Source organism: Prinia subflava, chromosome Z (genome assembly GCF_021018805.1).
Source record: "Prinia subflava isolate CZ2003 ecotype Zambia chromosome Z, Cam_Psub_1.2, whole genome shotgun sequence".
Taxonomy (NCBI): Eukaryota; Metazoa; Chordata; class Aves; order Passeriformes; family Cisticolidae; genus Prinia; species Prinia subflava.
In genome coordinates, this window is record NC_086283.1 from 100,859,084 (window position 1) to 100,873,899 (window position 14,816).

Genomic DNA, 14,816 nt, shown 5'->3' on the forward strand with positions numbered 1-14,816 from the left:
ATCTCAAAATAAAATTTTCAAGAGAAGTGACAAAAGAATTTAGAGATTCTTACTTACTTTGTAAACAATAGAAGAAAAAACCACTAAGGGAAGCTAGAGTGTTAACAATGCATTACAGAATTCACAAAGGTGGTATTCCAGCATTATTCCCAATTTCTGGTAGAATTTAGCTTTGCAACAGCATATTGTAACACTGGCAAATTGATACCAAAAAGAATCAAATCCTTCCCTTTCCACACAACTTGACACAATTGTGTGATATAAAGGTAATGTTTCATTACTTTTAAGAAGAAACAACATTACTGTCTGAGGATAACGAAGACTCCAACATGAGCACTTTGGGATACTGAAATTATGCAAATACAAAAGGTGAATGGTTCCCACATTAAGAAAAGGAAAGAAGAAAAATTATGTGTGGCATACATTCAGCCTACAGCCTTTGCTGAAGAGGACTAGAAGTGTTTGTTAATTACATGTGTCTGACAGAGATGGTACATTTGGTATAACTACCCAGAAAAAAACTGTATTGACTGCAATTTACCACTAATTAAAGACAAAAGAACCACTAGAAATACTAATAAGCTGACCAAACAGCAATATTACCATAATCATGAAAATTGCAATATTCAGTCTTTTAGTTTTCTCTTAATAAATCCTGCTAGAATTTTTCAATACACTTGGATGACAATGATAGGAACACATACATAGTCATATATGGAACACTAAAGTTCAATACACAGCCTCCTATAGCACAATATTTTTCATGTGACAGCTGCCTATTGTGCACAGTGGTACCTTGCAGTTCCCACCCCTTCATTAACACCTTTACAGATTCCCACAGCAGAGCTTAGGACTGGTGTGAATCCAGCCCAAACTGGTGCATGTTGGTGCAAGCACACGTGTGCAAGTGCAAGACATGGGGCACAGGAGAAGTGTGCACCAGCTGCACACAGACCCACTTGTGTGATTTTGTTCAGACAGAATCAAGGAACAAGGAAGGAATCAAGTTGAGAAAATTATGCTGAACATACTTAGGTAAGAAAAATAAGGGAACTATGTAAGACATACAGTGATGTTAAATAAAGTAGTCAAGGGAATAATACACAAAGAAATATCCAGTCCTAACAGCTATATAATGAAATGCCAAAATCACTTTTCCATTGTGAATCATGAAGAAGACAAGAGATGTGACAATGTTTAGCTGACTGGCATAATTTTTCCAGAAATAGTCCTAGTCAGACCATTGTGGCATATGTTTTGGTGGACATATGTAATGTTGAATGCAAGTGGATAAAACGTCTAAGTGAATGAGATTGAGTGGGTAAAATAAGCTTGCTGGGAGATTTAGTAAATATCTCTTGTCATTCCTGACTATATAATCCTGCCATGGTTTTTGTAACAAGCATTTTCTACGTGATGTTTTTATGAGACATCCCATGCTCCTGTGCTCTGCTCAGCAAAAGATAGTTAAGACCATATATCTTACCATGAGCTTCCATTTAGTAACTAATCTGTACTGTCTGGAAATGACAATAAAATAATTTCAGATCAATGTGATCTTTGTATTTTAAGTCTAAACCTGTGTTTTCCATATCTTTGTGTACAAAGACACAAAATATGCTTGGTACACTATACCAAACTCTTCATTCAAGTGAAATTTTTTTGAGAACTAAGTGTTCTAAAGGTGACTTGCTTGATATGGTGCTTTTCTATCTATGTGTGTCATGAAATTATGCATCTAATGTATTTTACTTTGGGGTAATATGGGTGGCTAGTGACATCAGTCAAATCAAAATTAATTTCAAAGAAATGTACTCATTTCCATTTTTCCCCTAAAATTTTCTGTTGAATGTTTTGATACGCACATTCACACATTCTTTCACCACCATTACCGGCCTGTCCCACTGCTTTCAACTACTTTGGAGCTTTTCACAGGTTCCTCAGGAAAAGCAGATACTCTGGGAACATGCTTTCATGTACTGGGAGGAAAACCATTGTGGTCACATTAATTCTTCACAGGGAGATGAAATACTTACCAAGCTTACTTAAGAGTAAGTTCTCTGATTAGAACTGTGAACATAAAATGGTATAGCAATGAAAAGAAACAGGAATGTTTGAAATTAAAGCTCTTACTCCTTTTATTCAGCTTGTGGGACAAGAAATAAATATAGTTTAGAAGAATCTGTTCATGCTATAGATCACTTTGTTATTACTTATATAACCTGTGCATGTCCTTTTCTGCAAATTTTTGACAATTTCTAGGTAAATATTCTTTCACGTTGACCGGCGTCTGATATCAGTGACATCAGCTGGGTATCCAGCACACTTTTATTTTCACAGCAGAAAAGCTGAACAGGAATTCCAGCCTGTCCATGTCAGGACAAGGAAGACTTGATGGAGGAGAAATAGCAGTGGACAGTTGTGTTTCACACTTTACCTCTGTTTCTGCTGCATGGGCTGTTGTCTCATGGCCATATATTGCATGTCCTCTTGTAGTCGATTTAGAGGAGAGTCTGGCTTGACTCGAATCCCATAGTAATGATACTTGGAGTTCCCCCTTTAGGAAAGCACAAGAATTAAAAGAGCAGTAATACTAGTTTTCCATATTTACATTACATTTACTTTGCAATTTACATTGACTGGAAAACAACACACACAAATCAGGTCTGGCTTTCATGTCATACTTGTTTTATATGAGTGTCACTGTACTACCTCTGGGAAATTAATTCATTCTCTTAAACAAATATCAGCATAATAAATCGCACTCCACTTGAGTAAGAAAAATAAAATAGAAATAAATACACATTCTCTAGTTATGGAAAAACAGTATTCTTAATGATTTCCAAATGGCAAGTTATGTTTTATTTGTAATGATAAAAATCTGAAGTGTAGTTACCAAAATATAAACACATAAACTGTCAAGACCAGAAGAAATAAAACTATAATAGCACCTTGAAAAAACATAGAACTCTTCAACACGAAGAAACAGAACTGGCAGAAAACACTAATATTTTATGCAGGTGTTATGTACTCTTTTGCCTCACAGACAAGCTTCTTAATCATAACAATTACCTTTATTTTGATTATAATTCAGGATTTCAATTGCACAAACCTAGTTCCAAGCCTTCTGGTGCGCAGCCCCATGAAGATTGACCGTATGAGCTTCCCAAAGGAGGCAGCATTGACTGGATCCAGCTTGTGCTCCTGACAGTGTCGCAGGTAATGGTTGTAAAGGGTGCTTCTGGGAAGGCTCACTCCCTCTGCAGTTTCATAGTTGTCTAAAAGCCACTGAAGCTATATCACATACAAAACAGAAAGAAAACCCCTATTATATACCTTATTAAAAATATTGTAGCCATACAGGATTAACTTCTGATAGTTGGAACCACTCTTCAGGTCTATTAAAAAATTACTTCCTTCCTCAGAGTGTCTTTAAATGTTAGTTAAATAATGCTTTAATGTTGTCAGAATTACCAGGAAATAGCAGAACTCATTGCACTTTTGACCTCAGGAAAGTGTCCTTTTCTTAAAATATTTTTTGATTCAGTACCACACATCAGTACGTGATAAAGGTATCTATGCATTGGAGACAAATTGTTAGTACCACAAGAAATAAAATAATCATGAATGTAATACACATAAATTGCAGAAAACAAACCCCTTGGACACGATATGTAGTTAATGTATTTGTAAACATGGAATATGATAGCGTTTCTCTTTGTTAATTGAAAACATTGAGATCCACGTCAGAAAAAAGCTATTGCATAAAAGTCAAAGAGCTACCTAGGTAACATTGAAAATAACTGATACATCTATGAATCATTAGGGATATAAACCCTTTCAGCTGCAGCCTGCTTGCCTTTGACTTCCAAAAGGAGCAGAATGAGTTTCTTGGAAAAACAGTAATCTTTTCCTGTAATTGTGGTAGATAATTAGAAACATGCAAGAGGAGATTTTATGTAACATCACTGCATGTTCTAAGTACAGCACACTCATGAAACACCTCTAGCTGTTGCTAGTACACAAAAAGAAGTTAAAAGGACAGTTTAATACTCCTAGATTTAATATTAAAGGAAAATGACAAAATATATCGAAACCAATATAGTCTGAAAATACATTAAATTTCATTGTTTTAGTTTTTTGACATGTCAACATTTTCCTTATTTTTCCCAGTACTTGTCATGGATCCCTAGAATTTTCTAAGCTCTAAAAAAATACAAAATCTAGAAAGAATATGCAAATGCTTCCAAGACATTAAATTTTTAGCTTGGTTTGCAGGCAATTTTGCATTTCAAATAAAAGAAAGTGGAGAAGTACAGTTAATCATCCCTATATAATTGTTTCATATGTACTAACATTCCCAAGTGCTTCCAAACTGAGAGTTGGTCATTTTGAAATAAAGCTAAAGAGAAGGTAAACATTTGAGTTTTGTGTGAATGTATTAAATTATGTCAGATCACTATTTCACTAGTGATCTGACATAAACCTGTCTTGCCTTACAAACAAAGGTAATTATAACTTTCAATGGTTGCAATCTATCCACATTGAAAATCTGTTATTAAATCTCTATTTTTATAAATACATTTCTATAATGTTTATCATATATTATTACATCTAGAATTGAATCAGAACGATACTGAACATGAGGAACTTCTGCTTTCCCCAAGGGGAAAAACTGTCAATCCCAAAAGACTGACGAACAAAAAATAATTATTTTGTAATTAAGTTCTGTATGTAGCATTAAAGATATTTTCCTCCAGATGGTTTCTAATCTATTATTAATCACTTCGAGTGCACTTCATTAATTATATGAATTTCTAACAGCTGTTATTTCAAACATAACTTGCATTATTCAACACATAAAAAAACCAAAATCAAAAGTTAAGTGCAATGTAAGAATTTTTGGTCTTGGAAGGAGGTACTTAGTATCAAGGGCTTGAAATCCTTACTTGATAGATTATAGCCTGAAAGAAAAAGTGCAGTTAATTCATGATTTTAAGAGAAAATTCAATCCAAACATTATTGTAAACAACTTTTTGAAGAATCCAAACATTTGTCTACCAAGTTGAAATACAAATCTAAAACTGTTAAGGTTTGAGTCCTGGCTTATAAATTTGTAGTACTGACCATAATGTATTGATAAGTGGGAAAGGTGTGAAATATTTACAGAGCCCGACCTGTTAAATAGAGTGTGACTTCAATTAAGCTGCAATGTTTATAAAATACTCAACTATCAATTAGTTGAATAAGTTGATCCTATGCAGAAGTACATCAAGAAACAAAAGAAAACAGTGGAGAAATGACAAACTCCTTTAAATGAGAACTCATGTATTTAGGAAAAAAAAAATCCTACAAAACCTCATTGAGGTATGAAAGGTTGAAAATTTATACCCCAAATTAAAATATTCCCACAAATTAATCACCTGCAAATTGTAAAAGTTAATTAAAAACACAATTTAGAATTCTATTTTAAAATCTTTTAAGCCAATTATTTTAATAAATGGCACATCAAACCATTAGAAGGCAAACTCAAGAAATATTTAAAGAGACAAAGTGTACATCTACAGTTCCTTGACACTGTCCTTGAGTTTGAAGACAATAAGCATTGCTTTAAAAAAGCAAAATATCCTGTAGGCTTGATCTAGTTTTTAAATTTCTTTCAAAATGACCAAAACCAGGAAAGACTTATTGCCACAAAAATATGTACCAGAGTTGTTTTAAATTTTTCTTTCCCCACAGAGTCAAAGACATATCCCTATCAATATTTTTCACAGTGTGTTCACAGGCAAGAAGTACCATGATAAGTCTTCACAGCTGGAAAGATTTGATCTTCTGTGCAAATCTTGTTATTAGGAAGATACTGTGAATAGTGCCTAGAACTAGGAATGGGTAAACAGAGTATACTGAGGCACTGCAGTTATCTTGTAATTTTTCTTGGTTTATACAAAGACTGTGGACTTCTTAATAGGTTTAAGCAGAAACTTATAATAGTTCCAGTGTTTTAAGTACTTCCAGAGTTTTAAAACATTGCCAAAAAATTAGGGTCTGTTAAAAATGACATTTAAACAATGTTTTTGATATTATCAGTCTAATAATATTTATTATCATTTAATATAATAATTTTGATACCGGCTTATCTTCAAAGTAATTATTCTGAAAGCACACAAGGTGAAACCTAAATGTCCTTCTATATAATTTCTTCTAACATTTTATCATACAGTTTTCCTCTTCCAATTTTAGATTTGAGAGGAAAAAATAAATTTGCCTAAATTCTGTACAAAACATTTTTCATTTTAACAAAATTAAAACAAACTCCTACAGGAAAAACCAAAACCACACCCCTACAGGAAAAAAAAATCCAAAATCCAACCCCAGAATTTCTAAAGCATACATTTTTAATTTGATTTCCAAAGGACAATCTCTACCATCACATTTTACATTCAGACTGCAAACTAAATTTCAGTTTTTTCTGTAAAGCAATAAGAGTATTTGAATTTATATAATAAGTAAAGCTGAGAAAGGAAAAAATAATGTGAGTACAAACCAATCAACATGGCAAAAATACAAAATTCAAAACTGTAAGTACTAATAGAAAAAAAAAAAACATTTCAGAAAGGCTAACAACTTACAAAGTTATAATATTATTTATATAATAAGTTTAAAATTAACTTGGTCTTTTTCCTGTATTTTAAAGTTATATATAATGAACTTATCACTATATTTGGAGATCACGTTTTTGCCCAAATATCTTTTAGCTTTGGCTATGAAAAGTTCTTAACTGTAAGACTTGCAGGTTAAGAAAAAAAGTAAAAGGCAGATGAATAAGACATTTCTGTGTACTTCAAATTAAGGCACTGCTTTCAGTTTTTACCAGGTCATCATAAGGATCCTTAGGGTTCTTAAATAAGTAATTTCAAAATAAACTCTCTAGTCAGAATAAATGAAGAAACACCTAGGAATAACCTAAATATATTATTTAAGTGTGCTGTTTCTTCTCTTCCTCTTCACATTCCCCAAAATTAGTATATGGAACACAGTTCTTACGACATTGACAACTGTATTTAAAATGCCAAAACCCAGCTAATTTAGAATTAATTGAAGCTTAGCTTGACATTTACACTGTAATCCGCAAAACAGTCAAACGTTTTAACTCATCCTAACACAGGTGTAGAGCATAGGAAACAGGTAACACTCTGCAATATACCATAAAGACATTTAATCTGACAAAATAAAGCCATGGGAGGTGTAGTAGAAGATTACAAGCAACTAAGATGGGAAGATTAAGAGCAAAAAGTAATAATAAAATAAAACAAACATTTAGAGGCAGGCTAAGCATGCAGAACAAGCAAGAGAGAGTGTATGTGAAGAAGAGACAACTTACATGGCTGTTGAGAAGAGAGCTTCTGTGAGTGGACAGACCATCAGACTTTTGCAGTGTCTCAATCGCCATTTCAATCTGATAATAGATGTCATTAAAAAAAGGACTCAAGATGGGATAGTAAAAAAGCCTGATCAGAGAAGTTTTGACAGATTCCTTAAAGATCAACAGAAATGCCTGCTTTATTCCTGGCTAGGGCATATATTTTATCAAAATGCCACATTCTAGAGTCCCAGTGAACACAAGCCTCCTCAATGAGGTCAGAAAGTCATTTTGCTTATATGTATACTGCAGAATCACAGCTGCAAAGTTCATTTTACCTTCCAAACTGCTCAGAATGAGCTCAAAGAAGTAGAATTACTGGTGAGCTGCACTGAAATAAAAATAACCCAGATTGAACAAAAATATAATCACTAAAGTAAAAAAAGTATTAAATAAAAAATCCCTAAACAATTTTCAGAAAGGCCTCCATATGTTTTCCCTTCAACTAGACCAGGAAGAAACATGCAGAGCTTGCAATAAGAATTGAATTAGAAACAAAACTTTAACTATCTGAAATCACAGAATCAAATCCCAAACCAAAGTAATTCAGTAGGCTTTACACCATTAGCTTCACTGGGACAGGACATCAAGCCTTACTCCTGCCAGCACCCTTTGAAGATCCCCAGCTGTCAAAGTAAATGGAAAGTCAGGAGTTACACAGACTGCAGGATCCAGCCTTTAGAAAAGCAGATTTGTTCACAGTAATTTTGATTTTAAAAAGGAAAAGAAAACACAGTATAACTAAAATACAAAGTAGATTTTTTTTCAAATGTAAATGTACGGTTACTTGCACGTCCATTTTCTTTCTTTTCCTTTTAAATAACAATGGATATTTTGATTTTGATCCGTTTGGTAACAGCATTAAAGAAAAAACCTAAGTGTAATTTATCTGGGAGGCCAGAAGAGCAAAAACCAACAATGAAAATGACAGAGACAATGGAATGCACAGTAAGAAAAGGCACACAATTATTAGCTACAATCAATGGCCAAAATGAAAGCAATGGAACCACCACTTAAACTTTTTAAAAATACTTATAATTATCTCTGTAAACATTTTTAATGAGTTATCTCTATTCTAATTCAAATACCATAGTACTAATTACAATTTTAGTGACATAATTTATCAATATTGACTGAATTTACTCTCTGTATAACAGAAACAGAAAACTACTATAGCTTATATTAGAATTTACCTGTAAAATTAGTTTCTCCTTTTTTTCCAGGGCAATTATTTTAGCGTATTAGCTGTGAGGAGTAATTTCTCTTAATTGTGTAGTATTAGCTTTGCAAGTCTTTAAAAAAAGTTACATTATCAAACATATACAATTATTATGTAAGAAAACATTCTTGCTTGGCAATAATGTTGTTTAACAGTCTGACTTCTTCACTGACTTGCTTCAGTGGAAAATACCATGAGGTCAAAGTATTCAATCACACGGCTAAGATCAAATTTTAAAAGCATGCTGCAAGATAAAAACTACAAGCTGAAAAGATCATCATAAGGTCAGTTTACTATATATTGTAGCCAGAGAGTTTCCCTTGCTATGATCAAACAATTGAGACTGTATAGACATTTAAATCCTAAATCTGAATGTTTGCTCACAGGTACCACAGCAGTACTGTACACTGGGGTCACACCGCCTGCTGCTCATTCCCACTGCTGCCCCACTCTTATTTTGTTGCTGCAACTTGTGGCTTTCTTTGTTCAGGGAACTAATCTATTAAAAAGATTGCATCTCTAGTAATTTCACATGAAAAGTGGCATTTACAGATGACACCAACTCCTCACTTTCATATTGATTCCATGGCTTTTGGGGGTAACTGCTGGGATTTTCGCCATTTGGGAGATTTTTGTTGCTGGAGTTTCTTTTACTAGATTTTATCAGTATGGCCACTGAAGGCAAAGAATCTGTGTTCAATTTTAATGCATCACATAAGCCAAGCAACACTGGTTACCACTAATACATGTAAATTACTTTATCAAGCACAGAAACTGGATCTAGATTTAAAATGAGTCTCCACAATATTCTACTAGGACAAGCTTAAAAGAGAAATTGTTTCCACTACTAATTATTTTGTTCACATTATTAGATTTTATTTTGATAAAATGAACTTTCACTTTTATCTGACAGATATCTCTACAATGGCAGAAACCCTCTTTGCATATTGGTTGTAAAATTACTTCTTAACTGGTTTTGAGTATAGAATATGATTTTGATTTGAAGACAGATTTTTTAGACACTAAGTGATTCACTTGCCCTTTCTGAAACCTTATGGCTGCTGATTGTTTTACTCTATTGGTGCCCTGCAGGGCTCAGTTCTAGGGCCAGTTCTGTTCATATTTTTATCAATAATCTGGATACAGGAGTTGAATGCACTGTTAGTTAGTTTGCTGGTGTTATCAAACTGGGAGGTGCCGTTGACTCTCCTGAGGGACAAGAGCTCTTGCAGAGAGAGGGATCTAGATGCAGTGGAGCACTGGGCAGTCACCAGTGACACAAAAATGACAAGTCACAACGCCAGATTCTGCACCTGGGATAGAGCAATGCCAGACACAAATCCAAACTGGGAGGGGGCAGCTCTGGGGTTACAGGGAGGGCTCTGGGGGTGCAGAGCAGTGTGCCCTGGCAGCCAGGAGGGCAGCAAACCCCATCCTGGGCACACCAAACTTGACATGCCCAGCTGTCCAAAGAGGTGACCATCCTTCCATGTCCAGCGTTGGGGCAGGGCCTCCCCTCGACTGCTGAGTGCAAGTCTGGGCTCCACCACTTCAGAATGAGGGGAAGGTCCTGGAAGGGCAAGACAGCTGGTGGAAGGACTGGATGCCATGGCCTGTGAGGAGCTGCTAAAGGCTTTGGGCTTCTCCAGTTTGGAGAAAACGAGGCTGAGGGGCAACCTCCTGTCTACAGCTTCCTGGGGAGGGGAAGTGCAGAGGGAGGTGCTGATGTCTTCTCCCTGGGATCCAGTTATGGGGAGTGTGGGAATGGTTCAAAGCTGCACCAGGGGAGGTTCAGACTCGTCATTAGGAAGCATTTCTTTATAGGGAGGGTGGTCAAGCCTGATGATGCCCTGAGCCTGTCAGTGTGTAAGGCGCATTTGGACAGAGTCCTTAACAACCTGTTTGACCTTTGGGTCAGCCCAGCAGTGAAGCAGTTGGGCTAAATGATTCCTGTAGGTCCCCCACAGCTGAAATACTTTATTTTCTTCTACTCTGTTATTGCAGAGTTTTGGGTTTTCAAGCAGTTCTACTGGATACAGAGTACCATGTGTACAGGAAATAGAAGCTACCTGAGTAAAAAGTGAAGGATCTGTTCCATCAAGCTTTTAGATTCTAAATTCTGGCCAGGGACTTCTATTTAGTCTCTATAAAAAATGAGCATTACGTCTCTATTCAAATAGCACAACCACAGAATAACTACACAGGTAACATAGTGTGTATTATTATGATATTCTGTAGAAAGATGAAATTAATTTTAACACTTAAAATTATATTCTGTGTAAATAGAAAAGGAAGACTGATACCCTTCAATTTTTAACAATAAGCAGTGAGAGATTCCAGGCACAATTTTCTACATGTTTATCTGATACGTTAAATAAGAATTTCACTTATTTGAGTATGTGATCAGTCATACATTCTCCCTTCTCTTAATAAGACTAAAAGCATTTATTTAAGAGTTCTGATAACTGAAATGTACACTATCACTCTCACTTCAATTCCAATTAAACCATGGTAAATGTTACACTACATGTAGGAACACTAATCAGTTTGTACAGTTACAAACATAGGCAGTCACTAAATTAAGAGCATTACAGGTGAGAAAACCATGATTGTGAATTTCTTCAATTTACTTTGTTTGCCAGCTAAAATACTGCCCTTTACTCTTGACACGATCATTAAGAAATCAGGATATTCTCCTGGGGTTAAAAAATTCAGCAGTTTGATCCTAGTATGTGCATCTACAATGTAATCCTTTCATGATCTACTGATTTGGAAGTTATTGAATGTTTTTGCGAGGTTATATCTTAGTATTCATTAACATGTTACTAGATAAACAAATTACATATTATAGTTTAAGATGCATATAGTACAGACATAGCAAACTACTATCCCAAACCCACTTTGCAAAAAACTCCCTTCCTCCTAGGAAGAAGAATGAAATTGTGCTTTCCCATAAGATTCAACTAACAACTTCCACCATCAACTAACAATTTAACAATTAGTACAAAATGTTTATCGTAAGTTGCTCTGAGGAGGTCAAAAGAAAGAAAACAATGTGCAGAAATTGAGGACCTGAAGTTTAGTGAATAATCTGGGTACCCTGCAATTTTTTTTTCTTTATCTGTTTGCATTTGCAAACCAGCAGCAGGGCAGGCAGGTGGTATCCTACTATTCAATATATTGTTGCAACATGTTGAATAAAGATAGCTCCTGTCTCTTTTTCCACAGGCACCTTTCATTCACATCGCCCTTTATCCACTTCCAAAGGTTCACCCTTTTAGGCTTTAAAGGAAGTGAAATTCTAAAGCAGCAATCATCACAATGCTCCATTATGAAGGAATTAATAATTCATCATATGTATACAAAAAAGGACTGATTTGGTGGTACAGCTAGCTAAGTCCTGGGTACTTGTGGCAATTGTGCCTACCCAAACAAGGCAGAACTAATCTGAAAATACAAGATAAATGGACACAGGCCTTTTGAAAATGTGGCACTTTCACCCTTTTAGGATGCCACAAACATACATGGTTTATGGTGGCTTTCAGTTCTATTTAAGGGCAGAGTATTCATGTATGTCACGCTGTTTTGTGAAACCTGTGCCAGAGTGTTAGGCAGACAAGCTCACCCACAAGAAACAAGGGTTGAAAATGAAATTGTATTGACCACGTGAGTAGAAATCCAATCCAGCTCATACAGCTGGGAGTCTTAAATCTAAAAGATTTGCATTTCTGTCAATAGAAAATGCTGTAGCAACACCTGCAAACAGGTTCAGTGAAATTTTCCTCAAAATATTCAAACAGTACTAGGAAGACAGAAAGAAGGATACTTCTTTAGGTCTGTGGAATGAAAGAAATGTAAACATGCAGAAGAGAAGAAAAAAAAAAAAGATGCAAAATAAGTGCAGTATTTTACATAAAGCTGTCCTTAAAAGAATGCTGATAAACCTTAAAAACTTAGAAAAAGAAACTTTTTTTTTTTTCCTAACAACTCTCCTGATTAAATTGTAAATATGAAAGTTTAATATACATTACAGATTTGGGTCAAAACACCTGCTGCAAATGCACACCACCAGTAGTTTGCAGGTGCATAAGGCATGCATTCTGGCTAATGAATACAGCATGTTCTCTAGTGATTATAAAAGAATATACAGAGTCATTTGTGAGAAAAAGCACACCTAGCAGTCACAGACTGAAAAATAAAAAATGCTTGGAGGTAAATCTGATTACCTTTTCCTTCCCAAATTTTCAAATGTAATGTTGCTGCCTAGGTCCCAAGGGACCTTGACACACCTGAGGTGGGCTAATGCAAATCTCCTGAAATTCAATTAAGTGAAGTGCAAGGTCCTACACTTGGATTGTGGCAAGCCCAGGCTACAGGTTGGGTGGAGAAGTGTGAGAGCAGCCCTGCAGAGAAAGATTTGGGGCTGATGGTTGAGGAAAAACTCAACAACAGCTGGCAATGTGCACTCCCAGCCCAGAAAGCCAAACGTGCCCTGGGCCAGGGAGGGGATTCTGCCCCTCTGCTCTGCTCTGCTCAGAGCCCACCTGCAGTGGGGGCTGCATCAGCTCTGGGGTTCCAGCACAGGAGGAACATGGATGGACGTGTTGGAGCTCTCCAGAGAAGGGCATGAGGTTGATAAGAGGGCTGGAGCACTTTCCTCATGGAGACAGACTGAGGAAGTTGGGTCTGTTCTGCCTGGAGAAGGTTTCAAGGAGACCTCAGAGCAAGTTCCAGCACCTGAGGGGGACCTGCAGGGAAGCTGAAGAGTGACTCCTCATAAGGAACTGTGGTGACAGGAAAAGGAGTAATGGGTACAAACTGAAAGGGGAGAAACAAAGGTTGAATCTTAGGAAGAAATTCTACTGTGAGGGTGGTGAGGCACTGGAACAGGCTGCCCAGAGAGGTTGTGGATTCCCCATCCCTTGGGGGTGGTCAAGGCCCGGCTGGATAAGGCTGGAGGGAGGTGTCCCTGCCCATGGCAGAGGGCATTGGACTAGATGATTTTTAATCTCCCCTACCAACTCTTACCAATCTACAATTCTATGTTTATCTTCTTTGCTAGAAGTTCTCAAATGTAGGGTCAAATCAACTAATTTACCATCTTTTCCCCAGATCATCCAGTTATTTGTATACCTAATGTCTCTTATAAATGTTTTTAAACATATTCTAAACTTTCTTCTCTGTGGTCATTTTCCCCACGTTGGAAAACAAACCAAAAAATCCCATGTAAAAATCTGTTGTCAAGCTTGCCATAAAGACTTCTAAAATATATACATTCCACCTAACACTAAAAACCACATGTAAATACATCAATTATTGGATGTAAATACAATATTCACACCAGAGAACCAAAACAGAGAAAGTAAAAAGGAAATTCAATTCAGATTACTATTAAAATCAAATTTGAAAAAATTTATAGCATGACAGCCTTAGACAGAGAGAGTGGCCATTTTAGGACAAATGTGTATTTTATCAAAAACAAAACCTGTAGTCCTTTAGAAAGGTGATGCATTTGTGCCATTGATAACCAGACTGCTTTGAGAACATCATGGCAAATCTCCTGGCATCCAGTTTATTATGCATTTTCAAACAAAAAAGTAATTAACACAAATTCTTCCCATGGATTGAAAGATACCTATTTTTGACTTCTTATGATTAAAAATTGTGTCTCCTAAAATCTTTTAAAATCAGAAACTAGAACACTACATTGGAATAAACTGAGTTTCGAACAGCTCGGGTTTTTGATAAACAAATACCAGAAAAAACATTAAACTGCCAAAATTGCAAACACTATAGTTGCTACAGGGCTTTTATGCAGAAAACACACTAAGAGCCCATGAGGCCAGGCTGTATCAGAGGAGAAGCAAGAAGCACAGACAGATGAAGCCAGAATGCAGAAGGGTAGGTGTGGCTGACCTCAGCAAGAATCGCTCTCCCTTTTCCCCCACATTCCTTGTCTTGTGAAGATGACATTGTCTCAGTGCAAGACTTTATTTACAGTGTAGCAGCAAGGCACTCAAAGGGACAGAGAAATACATAAATTATTTTGGTGACTGCTACACTGAAACCTCTTGAAGAGAGAGGGAGAAGCCATGATGCTCCCCAGCTCTGAAGCAGAAACCAAAGCAGATTTATCAAGGCACAAGATCCACCTGATAACTCTTTTTTTCCAAAAAA

At 36.0% G+C, this 14,816-nt stretch overlaps 1 protein-coding gene across 3 annotated transcripts in view; it reads right to left on the reverse strand.

Moving 5' to 3' along the window:
• Window positions 1–14,816, reverse strand: part of RFX3 (regulatory factor X3) — a 105,038-nt gene that overhangs the window by 16,398 nt on the left and 73,824 nt on the right. For 2 of the 3 annotated variants that reach the window (XM_063422485.1, XM_063422484.1), the window contains exons 5-7: window positions 7,382–7,456; window positions 3,113–3,294; window positions 2,438–2,557 (exon numbers count right to left, since the gene is read on the reverse strand). In XM_063422485.1, the coding sequence (XP_063278555.1) occupies window positions 2,438–2,557; window positions 3,113–3,294; window positions 7,382–7,456 (377 nt within the window). The remainder of the gene's footprint in view (window positions 1–2,437; window positions 2,558–3,112; window positions 3,295–7,381; window positions 7,457–14,816) is intronic. The other variant, XM_063422487.1, reaches the window with a different exon arrangement.